The following is a 22421-nucleotide window of genomic DNA, read 5'->3' on the forward strand; positions in this document are numbered from 1 at the left end:
ATGATGAGGATAGTGTTAGGGATACTAATAATAATAATAGAATTTATGTTGCCCTTTAAAGTTTTCAAAGTTCTTTAATGATTTGACCCTTACAATATTTCTGGCAGATAGATGCTATTATTACCCCTGTTTTACAGAAGAGGAAACTGAGATAGGCAGAGGTTAAGTGACTAGACCAGGGTCACATAGCTAGGAAGTATCTGAAGAAGATTCAAGTTCATGTCTTCCTGACTCCGTGTCCAGTACTCCAGTTACTGCACCACTAGCTGCTGAAAAAGGTATAATACACCAGCTCCAAGTTCACAGGCTCCATACAGAAGAAGAGAGAAAATTACAAACACACAGCTACCGAGGAGTATTATTAGCAAGTAGGAATCTCTTCATTCTTTGTACTTGTGTCAGTGCCTACAACATAGGCATACAACAATTAATAAATGCTTATTGACTTACTGATTGATAATTTCATCATCCTTCACCACTCAAAATAGTGGTAATGAGTTGGAAGATCCCAAACACTTCTTTCTTCTCAAGTCATACAGAACATCTCTGTTTTATGATTTACACATATACCATTGATGTCTATGAGCATGACTCCTTCCCTACAAATGAAAAGAGCAGTCATCCCTCTGACAAGTCTGCTAAAGGCTGAGAGAAGGATGGGCCAGGACAGAGTGCTTTCCCCCTCCACCCCCCCAAATTTGGTATCTCCAGTACTTTGTACAAAGTATTCACTGAAAAAAAGCTTTTTAAATTAAATTTACTGACTCAAGTAACCCAAGAGGTCTGTCCTGGGGATCATACACCCAAAAGGAAAGCTGAAAATAAGATGCATCAAATTCTCCTGGAAAGCATTTCCCACTGACTGATATTCCCAGCTACTGGATGGTTTTAAAGTTTAAATATATTTCCCATTGAGAAACATTGCCAGCTACTAGATGGTTTAAAAGTAAACACACACACACACACACACACACACACACACACACACACACAGGCATACACACTTTAAATTTTTTTTTGGTTTTTCCGGAGGGGGCAGGGCAATTGGGGTTAAGTGACTTGCCCAAGGTCACACAACTAGTACATGTGTCAAGTGTCTGAGGCTAGATTTGAACTCAGGTCCTCCTGAGTCCAGGGCCGGTGCTCTACTCACTGTGCCACCTAGCTGCCCCCACAAATTTTAAATTTTAAAGGCATCTGTATTCTTATATTTTTAATCTTGTTCTTTCAGGGTAAGCAGTTCTACAGTTGTCTACATTGTCCAAAATAATTACTTTTTTCATAAAAGTTCCCTAAAAATCATTAAGAGTTTTCCAATGTCCTATCAGTTTAAGTCTTCCAATACGGGGTGTCCCAAAAATCTTAGTGCAGTTTAAAAGCTTTAGTGGGGCAGCTAGGTGGCACAGTGGTTAGAGTGCTGGACCTGAAGTCAGGAAGGCTTATCTTCCTAAGTTCAAATCTGGTCTCAGATACTTACTAGCTATGTAAACCTAGGCAAGTCACTTAACTATGTTTGCCTCACTTTCCTCATCTGTAAAATGAGCTGCAGAAGCAAATAGCAAACCACTCCAGCATCTTTGCCAAGAAAACCCCAAATGGGGTCATGAAGAGTTGGACACAACCTAAATGACTTAAGAACAACAAGAACAGCTTAAGGTAAAGTTTAAAACTGCACTGAGATTTTTGGGACACACTTCATATTGCTGCTTTTGGCATCCCAGGCATAATTCTTGAAAGAAAACCGTGTCATTGATAATCAAACCATACAGTATCAAGCAATGGAGGTTTTGTTTTGGCGGGCTGCCCCCCCAGATATAAATTCATCCATTGTTCTCACAGATCAATCTGAATTCTAGAGAATGATGAAAGTGATCAGAAAAGGAAGAGGGGCCAATTATGGAAAAAACAACAACAAGGACACCAACAAATACCTGAGGGGAAAAAGTCAAGAGAAACAGAAGACAAGGTTCCATTGAATCAAATATTCTTACAATAGCCACCTGTGCATAAAAGACTGGCAAATTCTCTCCTTTCTAAGCCAAATGACAACTAGAGGACAAGAGTTCACTGTCTATGAGATAAATTCACAGAGAAAATAAATGTTAATGATTTCATCTATCTAATTCTTGAAAATATCCTACAGGAGGAGTTGCCACCTTTTTGTGAAGAACTCTTTTTTTCTTCTATATAGAAAACAGAGAGAGAGGATGAAAAAAGGGATGTAGGCAACAGGCTAGGTCAGGGGTAGGGAACCTGCACCCTCAAGGCCACATGTGGTCTTCTAGGTCCTTGGGTATGGCCATTTGACTGAGTCCAGGTTTTACAGAACAAATCCTTTTTATTAAGAGAATATGTTCTGTGAAGTTTGGATTCAGTCAAATGGCCCCAACTGAGGACCTAGAGGGGCACATGTGGCCTTGAGGCCACAGGTTCCCCACTCCTGCTTTATGCTGTTGCTGTCTTTCCTGATGAAAAGCTGAGATAGCAGTACAAAGGATCCTGGGAGTGGCAATCAAGTTGAGGATCCACCAGAGATGGCTTTCTTCAGCCCTAACGGAAGATCTTAATCTGATGCTTTGAACCCCTGCCCTAGAGAATCCATTATCTTGGAATCTTCTCTATGAAAAATAATACCGTAGGCTGTCTTATGAAAAAAAACACTAGAATAAAAATTTAACTGACCTACACAACACTAAGGATAGTGACTTGCACATATTAGACATTCAATAAATATTCATTGAATGAATGAACCACTTAATAGGCTGCTGCTCAAATTAGATGGAAGACTGATGACAAGCAGAGATATTAAGTCACCTCCTCAAGTTCATACATTAAAGTAGCTGAAAAAAAACAGGGAGAGAACTCACAATTTCTGACAGTTGGGTCATATTTATACTCAAATAATTGAACTGTAGTAGTGCAGAACCAGTCATTTTAGCTGTCTTTACAATTCATCCAAAGAGCTGTATGATTGATTCAGCTGCAGCACATATAGACAGATGGCATTGCCTGGACAAAAAGAACCAAATTCACCAGATCTGCTGTGTCATGGTCCAATTATTTCTGCCAGGTAGACACAGCTCTTTTCTTCTCAGTCTACAAAATCACAACGCTTATTTTATTCAAATAACTTTATTAAACCATATAGATTTTCATGCAAGAAGAATTATGAACAGATGGCAAGTTCAAGTCTAGCATGTATATATACATACATGTATACACATACACACGTGTATATGTGTGTACTTAAACCTGGTACAGCTCCTCATTCCTTAGAGGCAATCCTCAACATTATGTATTAGTCTTCCCAGATATTTTGTGACTCAGTCACAAAGATTCATTTTAGCTCTATCAAGCCCTTGAGAAATGACTGCCCTATATTTAGACAAATGCCCTTTATAACAGAGGAAGAACTCATCCCAGTTAACATTTTCCAAATGACAAAATCAAAAGATGTAACAATAGAAAGTTTTAGAAATTTTCCCCCTGGATGTGTCTTAGATAAAATTTAAGGCCCTATCCATCGACTCAGACTGATCCTGCCAGATACTGACATGACTCTCAAAACATTCTTTAGCTAAAACATTGGCAAACAAGGAGCTAGTCTCTCTGTATAGGTGTTATGGCTCCGTGTGCAAGAAACTGCCTACTAGTTAATAAGTAGACATATCCTGGAATAGCCAAATGGATACTACCTAAGTTTGGAGAACCAATTAGGGCCATTGAAAACCTTTAGGACCATAAAGTATAACTTTTTACAAGCAGAATAAATAATGTAAATGTGAATTGGTTCAACTATTTGGAGAAATCTTCAAAAGTTCTTAAAGCCAGACTATCTCACAAATATCTTTTAATGGGATTCAAAGTTCTATTTAATCTAGTTAACATTAGTCAATGGTAAACTACATTTGCATCACACCTTGGAGGCATAAAGGGGACATAATTTGCCCCCTTTAAAATGTATTACCTTTTTGCTTTTGCAATGGCATCAAATGTTTCACCTAATCTATAAAGGATACTATTGGCCCATGGATTGTAGATTTAACTTTTGTAACCAGAAAAGATTTTCCCATATAGATAAGTAATAACTGAATAAAACAGATATCTTGGAAGCCACATTTGCTCTTAAATTACTAGACTTTTATTTTATAGATGAAAGGTTGCATTACTAAGTAGTACTATGACAATGTATAATAACCAAAGCGACTGATGCAAGTTCTTGGTTTATTTTCAGCTAATAGTCTGATTGTTAGCAAAGTTGAGTTTAGGAATAAGCAATATGGACATTTACCAAGAGCATAACATTCACAGAAGGTGGAAGATGTAACAAGGGAACATAAGAGCATAAATATGGGTGGAAGGAACCCTCCAAGTCATTCAGCCAGACCCCTTCAAGGCACAAATGCAGAAACTGAGGCTCAAATAGGTCATCATACATAAAAGTAAATAGCAGAGCCAGGATCCAAGCCTAAACCCCATGACTCCAGATAAAGTGTTCTTTCCATTTTAAGACTTGTATTCTCATATTTGTTTCCTTTCTGATAGAAACAAAACAAACCAAAAAGATTCAATGTAAACGCTTTGATCACTCTAACCACTTTTGATCACATGCCAAATCCCACTCATGTAGCCAAGTAAGTGTAGCCCGGTAATATTTTGAGCTTGGAATAAGGAAGATCTGGGTTCAACCTCTGCCTTGGACACCTAACTCACTGTCTTAAAGTCTATGCTTCCTCACCTGTAAAATGGAATAAAATGTTAATAGTGTAAACTTTCTCAGGATTGATGGCTCAAAAAGAGGCAGGTAAAGTAAGTTATATTGTTGTAATGTAAGAGCCTTTTGCAATCTTTTGAACATCATTTATCAGTTAATCTGTTACTTTCAAATAAGTAAACACTTCCTATAGTTGTGCTTTGTTTCTTACATAAAAAGTAAACTGCTCACCTACTCTCAGGATATCTTGTATCTTTAGTTATGTTTTCATTTCTGGCTGTTGCTTTTTGTTTACCAGGGCAGGGAATGGCTCTGCATGGTTCCATGTTTTCTTTTCTACCTTATGAGTCAGTCAGCACCAAGATTATGTGTTAAGAGAGAGTATTGATGTCCTTCATCATGTGAACTTCAAAAAATGCTCCTTTTTGTCTGAAGGGTGGGTGACTACAAGTATAAAACATCCACTACGTCAGTTCATTTTGCTTAACTTTGTGTCTTTGTTACAAGGGAGAGCTTGTTTAGTGCAGAGGGCAGGGAGGTATAGCCTAGAGCATCTAAATGTCTTGACCTGGCTCTAGGCACTAGAATAATCTGATATATACTTTATATAATATCAAAGGTTTACCAAATGCACCCAAAAGATCACAGGTCTATAAGTGGAAGAGACCTCGGAGGCATGCAGTCTAACTCCTAAAAAGAAAAAAACAGATTCAGGGAAGTTAAGTGACTTGACCAAGGTAGGCATGATAAGTGGAATTCGAACTCAGGTCCTCTGTTTCTAGACTCTATATGCTTTCTATTATACTCTACTTACATTCACAAGGAAGACAAACTTACATTTTAGAAATTACCAGTCTTGTATTCCATCAATTATGATTTTAAATACAACATGCATAGACTGCTTTTAATCATGATACCACAACATGCCAGGAAGCATATTTACATTAAACTTCCTAGTTATATAAAAGAAAGTTCTGTGGCAACCCAGAGGACAAAGGATGCAACTATTATAGGAAAATTCCAGAATATAATAAAAAAATTTCATTGTTAATTATCACAGAGTAATTCATCAGGTAGATGATTAGCAAGAGTAGTCTGTCTTTGGAAAAGTGATCCACAGTCAAATATGTCATTATTTTCTTTATTTGCACCCACCATATGTGTATGAACATTCACAATGTGCTCTTTGAAATGATAAATTATGCTGGCAAAAATCAATCAATCAAAAAACATTTAAGTGCCTACTATCTGCCAGGCATCATGCTATATATTGGGGATACAAAAAGAGGCAAAAAATAGCCCCTGGCCTCAAGGAGATTACAATCTAATGGGGGAGACAACATGTAAACAAATATATACAAAGGAAGATATATAACATACAGGATAAATAGGAAATGAATAAAAGAGAGAAAGCACTGGAATTAAGAGGGACTGAGGAAGGCTTCTTGCAGAAGGATTTGGGTTGGGACTTAAAGCCAGGGAGGTCCAACTAGAACTAGGCCCTTGCCTGCCTTGAGCTCAAAAAGAAAAATCCGCAGGAAGCCCAAACTACATGGCCACAACTACAATTACTTCTAGAAAGCTAAAATGTTAAATACATAACCAAGGAAATTGAACATGTGGTAATCTATCAAAGAACAAAGACTAAGGGTAGGTACACTGAACAATGGGGAAAAAATGTAGAATAAAAAAATGGATACAAACAGTATTATTAAAAAGTTTATAACTTTTTAATGTTACTTTTATAAGGCATGCATTGCAATGACAGAAAATTGAATCCTCACGGGATGTACCTATTTTTTTGTGCTAAGTCAACTATATGTTATTATGATCAGTAATACAGAGAGGGTACAATTTTTTAAAAATACCAGGGATGGCAGCATAATTTTCAAATTTTGTCTAGCATGTAACAACATATTTACCCATCTCTGCTGTCACTAGGGTATCTTTAACACTAGCAAGTAGGATTAAGAAATCTAGGTGATATAACTTAAACAGATGATCATAAAGTCAAAGCTTTGAAGGAAAGTCAATTATTTTTGGAAAGGGATAAACAGACCAAACCAGGTGGGAAGTAACTGGAGGATACAATGAGGATAAAACTCATCAGACTTAATGACAATGGGAGAGATAAAAAGTAAGAAAGTTAGAGTGGATGGGGAAGAATGAATTTTTTAAAATTACTCATTAGAAAGTTAACTAAAGACCAACTAAGGGCAAAGCAAATAAAGTTTCCACAAAAACCTAAATTCAATTCAATCTCTCTCTCTCTCTCTCTCTCTCTCTCTCTCTCTCTCTCTCTCTCTCTCTCTCTCCCTCTCTCTCTCTCTCTCTCTCTCTCTCTCTCCCTCCCTCCCTCCCTCTCCCTCTTCTTCTCTCTCTCCCTCTCTCTCTCTCTCTCCACACACACACATATACACACATATATATCTATTATATATACATACACACATATACAAAGCACATAAGAAATCTGAATCCATAATATTGCTAATTATTTAAATTCAGGACTTAATTGATGCTTTAAAAAAACTACATCTGTAAATCCTACAAAGAAAATATTCCAAAAACTAGGCAGGTATTTCCAGAGTGACAAAAGAGAACATTGCAACTTTAGAAACTGATACAATTATAGTGAATGTGCCTTCCTGAGAAAATTTGAGCCCCAGGAGAAAAAGGAAGATCAAAAAATTGGAATTCAATATGTATTAATCACCTGCAATGTACACTACAAGACAGCATGCTGGGCATTTTGTTCAAAGCAAGCCAGTACCCTGTGCTGGCTTACTTAAGTTTATGAATAAAGATCTCAAATTACCCCTCCCTGTCTAACCCCAGTCTCAATCCTTTGCTCTCTCATTCCCTTATAGCTACTAGAATTGATCTTCACCCTCTTTTTACCTCATTATGTTGAAGAGTGGATTCGTATTCAAGTACAAGTTGTACTAGATGGCCTCTGACATCCTTCCAACCCTGATCTCCAGTGGTTCTGTTTCTCCTCTGTCATATGTGTCCTCTCTCTAGACCATTCTAATACACTCTATGATGACCTTGGATACTAAAGTCTAAATAAAGTTGAAGTCTCTTTTAGAAGATGCTAATAACCTTACTTTGGACATAATTGATTATTACAAGGAAAAGAAGGAAACCAATCCACTAATAAAAAATTTATATGTACTGGGGGAGGGACAGCAGGGCATACGTCAGAAGTTCTAAAAGTGGGGTTCAGGAACTCATGCGGGTTCCTGAGACCCTTTCAGGAGATCTATGAGGTCAAAACTATTTTTCAAGATAATACTAAAATATTTTAACTTTGAATACAATAAATACAAATAGATTTAAACACATAAATAAAATTTGGGGGCAGGGGTCCTCAACAAGTTTTAAGAGCATAAAGGGGCCCTGAGACCAAAAAGTTTGAAAATCATTGGCATAGTGAAGTCAAACAACCTGGGTTCTAAGTTCTGCCACTTACTACTTATATGACTCTTTGACCTCCATTTTCTCACCTGCCAAACGGAAGGGTAGAAAGTTCTGATTTGTTTTGCTTGTCTATCCTTAGTTGTTACAAGTGGAAGCATCTAGTGAGGAGGTGAGATACAGGGTGAGAGCAATGAAAAAAAGCATCAATAAACTTTTTTTCAGATACACAGAAGAAAAACAAAAAGTTTTGAAGGGACATAAACAGGGCAATTTTGTTACAAACATCTTATATATAAGCAAGTTCATATATAATCCTCCTCATTTTTCTTTGTATATTGAAATGCTTTTGTTACTTGATGATTGTTAAGTTCATAATAATAAAAAATATTAATGAAGAGGTTGAAAACTAAGATTTCTACAATCACCTTCCCCTACTTTACTCAATCCATTATTTCTTTAAAAGTTATTTAATTCTCAACACAACTTGGAACCTAAGATCAGTTATTTCAACCCACTCCCACCACCTACTCTAGAACCCTTCACTTCTTTAAAATTTCACCATGCCAGTCCTTAAAGTTGTCATCCCCATTGTCAAAATTTCCAGGCTGTTTCTAAGCCTGGACGAAGTCAAGAAGTCATTTTAATGGAGACCATGACAAATCCATGCTAACTTCAATCAGCTTTCATTGGTGCTCAGCGGGCCCTTTATTTATCTGTTGTTGAATCCCTATCCAACTCCCTACGAATGGAGCTCCAACCTTTTCTTTACACTCCCTTAAATTCCCTAACCTTCCCCCTTCCCCCACTCTCCACTTCTCTCATTATTTCATGGAATCACAGAATTCTAGAGATGAAAGGGACAACCACCTCATTTTACAGGTAAGGAATAGAGGAGGGAAGGGATATAACTTGCCAAAGCTTATACCTAGTTAATGGTACAGCCAGGACTAGAAACCATGCCTTCTGACCCCAAGCTCTATCAAATCATCATACCAGGAAAAGTGAGGGAGAGAAAAGGAGGGAGGGAGGGAGAGGGAGGGAGAGAGGGAGAGAGGGGGAGGTGGGGAGAGAGGGAGAGGGAGAGGGAGAGAGAGGGAGAGAGAGAGAGAGAGAGAGAGAGAGAGAGAGAGAGAGAGAGAGAGAGAGAGAGAGAGAGAAAACCTTTCTTGCCCACAGATATTCTATCTAAATTCATTGTCCAAAGGTGAGCATACTCCCACACCCTCTGACTCTCTCCATCCCAGTGATACTGAATCCTTCCCTACTTCAGATATCTGCTCCTTCATTCTCCTCTTTACTTCACCTATATCCTCTCCTCCCCTGCCCCCACCTTCAATATTCCAATATGTAACTTCTTTCATTTTTAAAACTCTTCCTCTCTTGCTCCTTCAATTTTTGGCACTCGCTGAGCCCTGGCTTACCTAGGATGACACTGAAGCCTGACCATCCTTTCCAGTACTGGTTGTGCCTCCTCTCAACTTATTGATCCTGATGGAGGAGTCAGACTAATCCTTGCTTCTCATTTCCATTTAAAAACTCTTCCTCTACTATCATCACTCAGCAACTTCCACTCCTTTGAAGTTCATTTTATTCAAATTTGTGACCTTATTTTGAATTCAGTGGCTGTGATATACTGGCACCCATGACATTATCCCTCCTTTCTCAATTCTGGGGCTGGCTTACAATCTCCCTCCCCTCTCCCCAATACCTGCCCTCGTTCTAAGGGACTTCAACATACATTCCAAAATTCCTTCAAACACATTAATTTGCAAGTTCCTCATTCTACTCAGCTGCCATGACCTATTCCTCCATTTCACCTTTATGACACAGAGAATAGTCAGCACCCTTATGCTTCCAGTTGCCCCTAAGTATTCCACTTCCACATTTTAAAACACTGAAATTCCTTTATCTAATCATAGTTCATTCCTTTCTATCCATACCTTACTATTCCTAAAACTATTCTTTTTCCTCACCATGACTTAGACAATCCTTCCACTTGCCAGTACTTTCCCAGGCCACCACCCCTGCTCTGGGTATATTCTCCTCCCTTATCATTCTCAACTCTCTAGTGAAACAATCAATGCTACACTATCTTCCACTCTGGAACCCTTTTTCCCCACGTCATGTAACTGACCATGCTTGCCAAACCCCAACCCGGTATTATTCCAATCATCTGACACTCCACTGTTCTTACACGCTGCTGAACAGAGTTGGACAAAGTCATGAAACCACGCTGACTGGGTCGACTATACATTTACACTATTTACTCTCAACTGGGTCCTTACTGTAGTAGGGCAATTCTTCTATTCCTCCACAATTTTCTATTCCAGTTATATCAGCTGTTCCAAACCTCTTTTCTTCTCAAGCTTCCCTCTACCGTCTTAGCTAAAGACCTTAATTCATACTTACCCTGCTAAAAATTAAGGGCACTTGTTGAAGGCTCTTTCTGTTCCCCTTCTCTTCATCTCACATTCCCATGACATTATCATCTCCTACCATCTACTTCTTATCTCTAGAGTTTGATTAAGACCTGGCCCTTCTCTTTGCCAAGGGCAGCCCTTCTTTCTCTACCCTTGACACTATAACCTCATGTTTTCCAGAAGAATGCACCACAATACCTCCTTTCTTTCTCTAATCGTAAATCTTTCCCTATCTACTGATTCCTTCCTGATGCTGACAAACATCTGCATCTTCACATCCTTAAAAAAACTCTCACTGGATCCAACCATTGTTGTTAACTATCTTCCTACAATTCTCCTCCCCTTCTCAGATTGCTCCTTAAAAAGCCTTGGTGTGTCTACTTCTCCTCTAAACTCTCTGTAGATCAGCTTCCAACCTCATCATTCAAGGAAAACGCTCTCCCCAAAGTTGCCAATAATATTTTGATGACCAAATTGAATGGACTTTTCTCAATCCTGAACCTTCTTGACCTCTGTAGTATTTGACACTGCTGACAAAATTTCTAGAAAGTCATCTTTCCATGTTTTCATGACACTGTGCTCTTCTCCTAGCATCAGTCTCCTTTAATGGATCTTCATCCATGTCATTCCCCCCAAATGTGGTTATATGCCAAGTTCTGTTCTGGACCTTCCTTTCTCTTCTCTTGCTTGGGGATCACAGCTTCCATGTATCATCACTCTACAAATGATTCTCAGTTCTACATGTGATAACCTAGTCTCTCTCCTGAGTTCCTGCCTATCACCCCATTCCTGTAATGCTTTACTTCTTTACCTCCAACTCTTAAAATTCCTGACTTTGTTTAAAGCTTGACTCAGTTTCTACCTCATCCAGGAGGATTTTCCCTAACTGTCCTCTCTTCTCTCCTCCTGCATCCCCTGCCACCGCAACTGCTAGTAACTTCTCCTCTAAGGTTATCCTATCAACTCAGTATGTGTAAACCTATTTATTTATATATTGTCTTCCCCATTAGAATGTAAAGTCCTTGAAAACATCTCTACTGTTTTCACTTTTCCTATGTAGTCCCACTACTTAGCACAATTCTTGACACATAGTAAGTACCTTAAAAATGTTTTTGGCTGCCTCAATCCAGTAAGAGCCTTTTCACTTCCTCTTAACTGTAAAAGTTTTCTGAATCTTAACTTTTCTCTGAGAAAAGACAACTTTATCTCAGAAAAAAGGACAACTCTTCCCCTAGGGCTCATTCTTCCATCTGTACTAGTGATTCTATCACTAAAATATCTTGCTCCATCAGTTACATCCTTATATCCTTCTTATATCTTCACTCAGTCCCTTTTCATTGTCTTCTCAGCACACACAAACACACTCAAGGATCCACTATTTTGACTCTGCTGTCTCCTGCCCTACAAAAAATCTTCAAAATAGTTTCTCACTGGGCACCAAATAAAATCTAATCTTTTTGGCCTCATATGTGATAAGCCCTGACTACACTTTCAATACTACCTCCCACTAGTCCCCTTGAAAAACCTTCCCCTACATACAACAAGTCTAATCAGTAGCCCTCAAGCATGCTATGTGGATACCTACTACCAGGCTGTGGGCTATGTCATTGTCCCTTCCTACACATTTTCTAACTTACTCTCCATTTACCTAATTCTTATCCCTCAAGGACCAACTTAAGTCCAACCTCCATTCTCTGCCTATTGCAGCCCAAAGTAGGATCTTCCTCCTTGAATTCCTATAGCAGTTACTGTTTTTACCAGCCATGTGACATCCAGTGGGCAGAATACACTATCTTTTTGTTTCTATGACCTATATCTTTCCTAAACTCAGTCTCTGTGTTACTATCATCGAGCACAAATCTTTGCACATAGTAGATAGTCAAAACATTTTATGTTGCTCTTCATAATTATAAAAGTCAGTATTACATAGGAACATGATGGCCTTCTCTTAGCATTCACACTAGATTGATTGCATGGATAAGAAAAATTCACAGCAGATTGTAAAACTTCAGTTTACTCAGGTTCAACTTATTCTTCACTAAATTGTGACTAGACTGCTAAGTAGAAGCAAAACAGACAAAAGGGACTGACTGTGTAATTTTAATTATAGAAGAGGAGAATAAGGTGAAAAGCATGCACTCATACAGTGCTGTTGAACCAGAAAAATATTAACTAATATTTTTTCTATAAATTCAATTTGCAACAAATCATGCTGTTATCAAAGAGCTATCTAGAGCTATAGTTGGCATTTTGGTTTCCTACCTCCTATAACTAAAAATATCTTTATGAAGTACAGAACTCTTATAACACTTCAGTAGCACATCATACAAAATCCCGGCCTGGTTACAGTATGATCTGGCATAGAAAACCTGCTGGAAATCCAACAATATGGTTCAACCACTTATGCAACATTAACAACTCCAATAGGTTATTTCATGGGTTGCCAGAGCCAATGAATTCATCACCTACTGACCATGCTGCTAGTGATGGGCATCTCCATTCTTAGCCTCATTAGGCTGGTGCAATTTGTTGCTGTGGTCATACTCAATGCTTTTCCAGTTTAGTATATAATCTGCCAGAACTTGCATTCTGCTGACATAGCCTTCAAAAACCCCAGGTCAATGGCTCACTACAATAAGAAATCAAAGTACTATGAAGTTAGATGGACAGTACAATGGGTTAGCCAATCAGTAGATTTTGGACAATTATTGCAAATGGCTAAGAAACTCAACCCAAAACTAAATAGAAAGAAAGTAGGCTGGATTGCATTTGACAAACAACACAGTGCACTAGCATCTTCATGCATGCATACACACACACACACACACACACACACACACACACACATTTTAATACTAGAGAGACAGTAAGGCGTAATGGATAGAGAATCAGTCTTGGAGGGAGATAAACCTTGAGTTAGACAGACCTTGGTTCAACTCCTTCTTCCAACTCATACCAGCTGTATGAAGCTGGGCAAGGTATTTAACATCTCAACAAATGATTCTCCTCAAACTCTAAGTTGTAAAGCAGGTGCTAACCTGATAGAGGAAAGGAAGAGCTTCTTCATGAGGAATCGCCTATGCCAATGAAATCTCAAGTCTAGTAAAAAGAAATTCTGATGATACTCTATGACTATGGCTTATGAACACCAAGATCTTTTAAGAAGCAAGATTGCAGATGACCCAAAGGGAAATGGAGAAACAGTCAATCAGTCATGGTGGAGGAAGGAGGATAGGTAGGCTATCAAATGTTGCCAACAGTATTTTTTTACATAATTTCTTGGTGGTTATCAAGGAAAAGTACACTCAGAAAAGGGGTGGGATAGTTTTGTACTAATGGTAAGAGATAATACATGGCCAGCCCAAGTACTATATGGGTACTCACAAAACATTAAAAGACTTCAAAGAAAGCCTCAATAGTTCTGGGGAGACTCTTTGAAGGATTTATAAGAATTGCCCAAGATGAGAAGCTGTGACTTATAATCTGTACCAACGGAAGAAGTACCTATAATCAACCAGAGGTCCAAAATTTTGGACTATGTTAAAAATAATATTGACTACCATAACTACCTTCTCCACACTTAACATTCATCCTCTTAAGAATGTTTCTCATTAAACAACCAATAAGATAAGGTTATGAAAATATTTCTTCTTTAAACCATTTTTACATGGCATAACAGAATCTGAAAATGTTGACTTCAAGACATACCATTCAATAACTGTAAAGTCTACTTGGCAATCATTAACCAATTATCAATGACTGAAATTACTCTTTATGATTAAATGGACTCTGGTCAAAGACAATTATTCAAAAGAATGATTTCTGCTAATTTCTTTACTTATTTGAAGTAGGAGAGGAAATGGTGAGGATATTCAGTGTACGAAGAGAAGGATGATATAGTAGAAAGAAAGCTGACACCAGAACCAGGAAGACTTGGATTCCAGACCTTCCTTTGGTACACATTGCCTATGGGAACCTGGACAAATCATTTAAGCTTTCAGTGCTAACATGCCAAATCAAATTGGCAGAAGGAATTTCTGATCGGAAGCTCCCTACACCAATGAAATCACAGGTACAGACTCAATCTTCTAATCAATATTCAGAATACAACAAATTTATTGTCTAGTTATGAGAGGCATATTAATGATATCTTTAGGTAAAAGGATGGAGATAACTGAAAGGAAAGAAGTTGGAAGGCTTATTAAAGGAAGCTAGGTGGCATTCAAATCCAGCCTGTGTGACCTTGTACAAGTCATTTAACCTCCATCTACCTCAATTTCTTCAACTGTAAAATTGGAATAATAATAGCATCTACCTGCTGCAGTTATTGGGAAGATCAAATGAGATGATATTTGTAAAGTACTTAGCACAGTGCCTGGCACACAGTAGTTGTTTAATAAATACCCCTCCCCACTTCATTCCGTTCTTCCTCAAGCATAGAGGAAATCAGAATTTGGGGGTGGTCTAAACTTGGTTACACTCTGAGTAGATAAAGTTCCCATAGAAGTATGACTCCAAAGCTGGAAGAATTTTAGGAAACCATCCTTGCAATAATTTCTTTTAACCAACACATTTTTCTCAACTATGAGCTTCTCCTTCTATACCAGGGTTTGATATTAAGGAATAAGTCACAAGTTTACAACTTTTTTAAAAATTACCTTGTTTCACTGCCTAGGAATGATTTACATCAACTTAAGACTATATTATTCATTTGACAAAATATAAAAACCCAAGCTGCCAAATCAGAATTATAATCAGATAAACCATCTGCTTCTACTTGCAGCCAAAACATTCCTGATAATGAAGTGAAGTAATGGTCCAGAGTTTTAAAAATTATGTATTTTGTGGTTCTTATTCTGTTTTTACACTTACATACAAATACAAATGATTTGTCTAATTAATGTTCTAGTAATTTATACAACTTCAAGAAAGAGAACCTGGGTCCTGCTATCTAGACTTAACACTGCAAGAGATGAAATGCTATTTATCTTTCCTGTCTTGCTCTATTCATCAGTTCCTCTAAACTCCCTCCTAGGAATAGCATGGCACCTCCAACACTGGTGGAACAATAGCCTAAAAAGACTTTCTCTTGTTTTTGTGTTCCTTCTGACTTGCTATCTTTCTGGCTCATAACTTGTCTACAAAGAGACAGATCAGTATTTGATTTCATTTTAAAGGTCTTATTTCAACCTGAAGAGTGAAAGAAAAAAAAATCTACTGATGCTAATTTCATAAAAAATGTTAGTCTTATAATAGTAAAGTACAGAATAATTTTAAATCAAACTTTGACTTAAACAGGAATGAAATGCGATACAGGATGTTCCAGAAGTTTTAGTACCATCTTAGGTTTGTAATAACTTAAAGTTTTAAGCTTTAATGGGTTAAAGGTGCACTAAGACTTTTGGGACAATCTGGACAAATGATTAATCAATGATACAGTTTGAAGCTTGAAAGGCTTTAAACAGTACTAAGACTTCTGCAACATCCGTCCCCATACAGATAATCAATTCATGGGTTGATGCTGGCAACACTGTGAAATATTCAAAGAAACTGCTTGGAAAGAGTCACAGTCATATCTACCTAGACCTAACTCTACCACTAACTGTGTGGCCATGGGCAAATCACTTAGCTTCTCTAAATCTTAGTTCCTTCATCTGCATAATAAAGTGGACTAGGTGACCTCTAAGGTCCTTAACCAATTCTAACATTCTATGACTATCTTCTGATAACATCATCTGCTACATCTTGCTTTCTATTCCATCCTAATCCAATGTCATTTCCATTTTAATTTTCGTCTGCTTTAAACCCGTTCACTCCCCCACCCCCACTCTTTTTGTCTTCCTATTAGACACATTTTGCCTAAAAAATCAGGTAAGATTTCCAATATTAAAACAAATTATCTACTAGTTTATTTGTATACTACAATCCTGTTGGTGCACAGACAAAGTGATTGCATGGAGGGGAAAGAAAATGACAATTTAGGTCAATGGGTAACCCGTTCACTTGAAAAAAACAAGCCTTTTCAAAATCCATAGGTTCTAGTTTCAGTTGATATCCACTTCAGAAAAGGTGTTCAAACAGTAGAGACATTCACTAGAAATTAAAATGGAAATTAGTCCTTCAGAAATATGGAAGACTTGTAGGTTTATACGTCAATGACTAGTTCATGAATTATTAACTGATCTGAATGATCTTGGCTATATTTTATGTGAAGTCATTTTCTTACTTGTAATGACTCTTGAACCCTCAGAAATTTTTCAACCATTCTCCATAGATAGAGTACACTTTCTCAGACACTGATATTCTAGAATAATCTTAATACAGAATAAAAAGGTAATAAACATAACATGTGTATGTATATATATGTATTACACAATGATATTCAAAAGAAAGCATATAAAATCTAATGTCAAGTTCCACAAATTAATAAGAGGAAACTTTTTGCACATTAAGACGGGAGTTCAGTTATATATTTCTGAAAACACTGAGACTCACGTTAAACAAGATACCACAAGAGAATAATTTCTTCAAATTGGTTATCCACAAGCCAAAAAGTCAATACAAGTCACCAAACTTAAACCTTGGGAGAATGAAGAGTAAACTAATTATTAAATGCGATAGACATATTAATATGTTGGTGAGTGGCAACTTTTTATCACCCATTGAATGAGCATATAAATTAGCATAAAAATCTACACATTTGAAGTTCTTTAGAAAAACTTTAAAACTTAACTAAATAATTCTATATGCAAAATATTGAAATTCAACATTTCCATTTACATATTTTGACCAAAAAAATGAAAAAAAATCAAACATCTAGAAAACCTTCAGTGACAATTTATAGAACACAGGTGGATTCTTAGCAAACTCCTTAAGTTTAAGGTGGCAAAGGAAGTCTGGTTCATTTTGAAGAAGGCTATATTTTGTTTTGTTTTTTAATTAGTGGAAAGTAAACGCAAATATTGCCTAAAATAATCATAACCTTTGGATTTCCAATATTGGTCAATTTACCTAACTTTATTAAGTGCTCTTTGCCCTATAAAAACCAGATTTAGGAATTACTGAGAAAGCAACTTATTTCAGAAAGAGCCTGTGTTAAGAAAACATGACTATAATCCAACTGGTGCCATTACTCCTAAAAGTTGTATAAGTATTTCAATAACTGACTGTTTTCAAGTTTTATATATCACCACTGAAATAAATTGTTCTAATTAACCTTCTCCACCCCTTCCCTCCCCCCAAAAGGATACAAAAAACACCCACAATTTCCTGCATATATTCTATGATCTTCTGAAGTCCCCTTGGGATCCTTTCGAATACAGATTTTGCACGCATTGCAGTGACTGGGTTAATACAATAGGTTTCTATTTTGGTGTCATTCAAGTGTTGCTGATCTTAAATCAGGAAAAGAAGTAGTCACTCCATGAGAGGTAATGGCTCCTAAAATAATTACATGCAAGATATACAAGGTCTGTATAATACAAGATAAGTTGTAAATGATAAATAACACCCTTCTAGAAAATTAGCTTAATCCTCAAAAATAATAAATGCTTACTTAATTACACTGCATGCACATCCTGGGATTTTTGAAACATTCAATAAGGTGATTAATCAAAAGTCAAAAGACAGAAGAAGGTAAGCCTTAACTCTAGCTACAAGGCCTTTTCTCCCTTTTCTGTGCCTTAAACGCAGCGCATGAACCCAGCACATTTCCCCAGCAACCATATAAGACAACCATTTAATCATTTCTTAGAAAGTCTAGTACTGAAGTACCAAACTGAGAATAAACAAATAGGAAGCATTGCTACAGCAGCATGTAGTTGTATCAAGACACAGTAAATTGTTTCTTACTCCAGAAACAATTCCTTCTCTTCCTGCTATTTATTCAGTAGTTTTGTACAGCACCTTTCTTTCTGAAGACTCCTATTTCCTCCTCTGTTATCCAATCATAAATAAACTAAGATTTGGAAAAAGGAGGGGGAAAGGGGCACGAAAAGAGGAAGGGACCCACATTTCAAGGCATATGTTTATCTAGAACACCTTTTCTTCCTTAAAGATTCCATCCTGGGTCATATTTTCTCAAAAGGCTCCAACATGAGTTAAGCCAACAGAGGCTCCAGGAGGAATATAAATTGTTAGGGTCCCCGCTGCACATGCGTGAGGACAACAGTGTTCACGGATCAGGGGGCTTTCACCCCATCTTAGTTTGCTAAGTTTGGGCCAGCAGATAAAACTCTGTGGTTGCAACTGAACTGGGGCATAATCATATTAACATAAATCAAAACAAACCAACCAAAATTAAATAAAAAGCCTTAAGCTAAGCCTTTAAGAGGCACTTGCCCAATGCCGAGATATCTCAGTTCTAGAAGCCAAACCACAAAAAAAAAACTGCTGATCAAGTCAGTAAGTGTGGCAACCAGAGGCGCCACTGCCACTTTTCCCCATTCAAGCACGACCTGTTCAAAAGTTTGCTCCTTTCCATAGCAAAAAGACTAGGACAACCAGTCTTAAAAGATAGTGTCTAGGGGTCTTCTCTAGGTTAATACCGGCAGTGGCACTAGTACAAGTGCGTGATGCTGGGCAAGCAGAGAAACGGGAAAAAGGCAACAGGAGAGCAGGGACAGTGCCTCCTCTAGGTTCTGTCCAGTGCCTAAGCACACTGTGGGCGCGTAATGTGTTTACTAATAACAGTAAATATAACAAAGAAGCAGCATGTTCCCCCTTCTAGTTCCTTAGGGCTGGTCACAGGACAGGGGTGTCCTCACGGCTCAGCCAGGGCTCAACTACCCCAGGGTAGAAAAAGGAATGGAGAAGGGGTGGAAGGAACAGGGCGAGGTGGGAAGGAGGATAAGGAAGGATGACAAAAAGAAGCTAAGAAGGGGGAGCAGAAAAAAAGCAGAGAAGAGGCGCAGGATAAAGCAAGGAAGGAGGCGCAGAAAAAGAAAAGGCAAGGGAGTGCAGAAAGACGAGAAAGGGGTTAGGGCGAATAAAGGAGGATGTAGAGTGAAGTAGAACAAGGTAGAAATGGAACGAAAAGAAAGAAGAAAAAGGAAGACACGGGAAATTTTTAAAAAGTGGGGAGGCGAGGAAGAAAGCGCGGTGGAGCAGGAGTGGAAGGGTGAGGAAGGGGAGGGGAGGGACAGGCACAAGTCCCTGGTCCGGCACTGAGAGGAAGCCCCTGCGCCCCCTCCCGGGCCCCCGCTTCCCCCTCCCAGCCCAGCCCCGGTCACCTTGCTGTAGGCGTAGTAGCCCAGGCACTGAGCGAAGTCCAGGCCGGCTGGGTCCCCGGCCGCCGCGGGGTAGAATCTCACATCCATGCCGGGGGCCGGGGCCCGGGCCCCTCTGGGAAAAGGGTGAGGGGGGGCCGCCTCTCCTGCCTGCCTGCCCGGCGGCCGATAGATCCACCCTCTGGGGCGCCCGGCCGGGGGCGCCCGGGGCTGCGGGACCGGGGGGCTGAAGGGTGGGAGCCCAAGCCGGGCGGGAGCGGGAGCGAGAGCGGGAGCCGCCGCCGCACACAAAGGAGCCACGCGAGCGAGCGGCGGGAGAGCGGGCGCGGGCGGACGGGTGGACGGGCGGACGGGCAGACTGACGGACAGACAGACCGGCCAAGGGGTCAGTCCGGGAGTAGGGGATAACGTGGGGAGGGTCCGCGGGGCTGCTGCGAAGAGGGAGAGGAGAAAGCTCCCTCTGCCCCGCGGGGGACAAGATGGGACGGGACGCCGGACGGGACGGGACGGGACAGGACCGGGCGCTGGAGTTTAAGGAGCTTGGAGGGAGGCTGGGCGAGCGTGGAGACCAGGCGGCGGTGGAGGCGGCTGCTGGCCCCGCTCCTCCCCGGGCGGAATGAGGGAGAGGAGCTGAGGAGACAAGGGGCTGGGCCCCTCCTCTCTTTCTCTCTCTTTCCCTCCCTCCCTCCTATGGTCCCCTCCCTCTCTCCCTCCCCGCGCTGCCGCCGCCGCCGCCGCCACGGCCGCCCTTCCACCCCTCCCACCGCTAGCAGCTGGCGCAGCTCTGCTCCCGGTGCCACCGCGCCCCGCCCAGTCCCACGCGCCTACCCCGGGACCCGCCTCCAAAGCGGAACCTTGCCCTCTCTCCAGCCCTCCGGCCCCCCCAACTCCTAGCTCCGTGCGGAGCCCCTCACAGCCACGAACCCTCACTCCCCTGGCTTCTTTTCCAAGCTCATACTCTTTCACCTACTTCTGCTTGGTCCAGCCTAACCCCATTATCTCCTTCGTCTTCCCCCTCTTCCCTGACTCTTCGCTCAGCCCCACCATTACTCTATCACCTCACTCCTAGAACCCCAGATATCTTTTTGTTCCTTGTCTTCCCACTTACCCCAACCTTTTTTTCCAATCACCTAGGCTTCAACCCTTTATTTCCTTCTCTCCCCATTCTCCACCCCCACCCCCAACCAAGATCTCTTTAAGCTCAGCGTTTGCCCCACTACTTTGTTCTTTTCCCCCTAAACTCTCCTTCAACCTAATTTGCACCACCACACCCATCAACTTGTATTCCCTCTTCAACCCATCTTTTCCCAATCTTGCTTCCCGCTCCGCCCCCCCAAGCGTCTCCCTCAGCCCATCCTTTCCCCGAGGAGCTTTTTCAGCGATCTTCTCCCTCCTCAGTCTCCTTTCGCTTCTTATTCTTGAGCCCTTCCTTCACTTACTTTCTCCCCACTACCTCATTACTTTTTCTTTTTTCAACTCCCTATTTCCCTAGCTCGCCTCCACTTAGGCGACCCTTCCCCCCACTTCCTCATTCTTCAGAATTCTTCCCTAATTTCTCCAATCCAGCTTTTCCCCATCTCCTCCTCACTCTTCAGCACCCCCCATCTTCCCCTTCCCCTCCGTACTCCTTTCTCCTTCCTTCAATCCCGTTTTCCCCAATCTTCTCACACTTTAGGACTTCTTTTATTCCCGTGCCCCACCGCCTCAGTCCCATTTCCACTTTTCTTCGCAGTCTTCCCTCTTCCTACCTTTTCCTCCCTTTTATCCATTGTTACTCCTTCAGTCCCTCTCCTATATTGCCAGTCCTCTTCTCCATATCTTCCCCTCAATTCTCATCATCCCTTCCCAATCCACTTCCTATCCTCATTCCCCTCTCCACTCTCCTATGTCACTCGTCATTCTTATCCCAGGGTGCCCAGCCTCCTGCCACCAGGTGGCCTTTACTACAAGTTTTATGGGAGTTCTTTTCCTTCAATGACATCCTCTGCCCTACTTTCTTTCTCTCCCCACCCCCACCACCGTCTGTTTCCCTAGCTTCTCCCACTTGCTGATACCTTAAACACAACAGCGACACTTCGTGCACCTGCTCTCCTGGGCACAGTTTCTGACCTGTGTCTGTGAGCCTGGACACTCTAGACTTAGTTTATTCTCTTAAAGGGAATTTAGGTTTAGCCTTTCACAGCTGGACACAATTGAACTTTACAGGTTAAGCTTCGTTTCTGTTTGTTCCTTATTTTTCTTTGGTCTTGTTTTGTATTCAAAAGGTATTTCAGTAACTGGATTCACCTAGACTTCTCTCCTAGAGAAAACGTCCCAATTTTCCTAAAAGGCTCTGGATGATTAACTTCCCCACACTCCACTTACTCAGCCCGCTCTTTTTCGGGAAAAGAGAGAAAATGAGGGAGCGTTAGTTCGCTCTCTCTCTCTCTCTCTCTCTCTCTCTCTCTCTCTCTCTCCATCTCAACACATCTCTGTTTCTGCCTGTCTTTCTGTCTCTGTCTCTGTCTCCATCTTTCTCTGTCTGCATCTGTAAATCTCTGTAACTATACCTCTCTCTGTATCTCTGTCTGTCTCTGCATCTGTCTCTTTGTTTCTGTCTCTCTATGTCTCTCATCTTTCTCTCTCTCCCTGCACCTG

At 40.2% G+C, this 22421-nt stretch overlaps 1 protein-coding gene across 1 annotated transcript in view; it reads right to left on the bottom strand.

The window, feature by feature from the left end:
* TOX3 (TOX high mobility group box family member 3) overlaps nucleotides 1-20483 on the bottom strand; it is a 126200-nt gene extending 105717 nt beyond the window's left edge. Inside the window, exon 1 of the mRNA XM_036748419.1 lies at nucleotides 19788-20483. Coding sequence (XP_036604314.1) covers nucleotides 19788-19874 — 87 coding nt within the window. The 5' untranslated portion in view covers nucleotides 19875-20483. The remainder of the gene's footprint in view (nucleotides 1-19787) is intronic.
* Between the last annotated feature and the right edge of the window lie 1938 nt (nucleotides 20484-22421).

Source organism: Trichosurus vulpecula, chromosome 3 (genome assembly GCF_011100635.1).
Source record: "Trichosurus vulpecula isolate mTriVul1 chromosome 3, mTriVul1.pri, whole genome shotgun sequence".
NCBI classification, from domain to species: Eukaryota; Metazoa; Chordata; class Mammalia; order Diprotodontia; family Phalangeridae; genus Trichosurus; species Trichosurus vulpecula.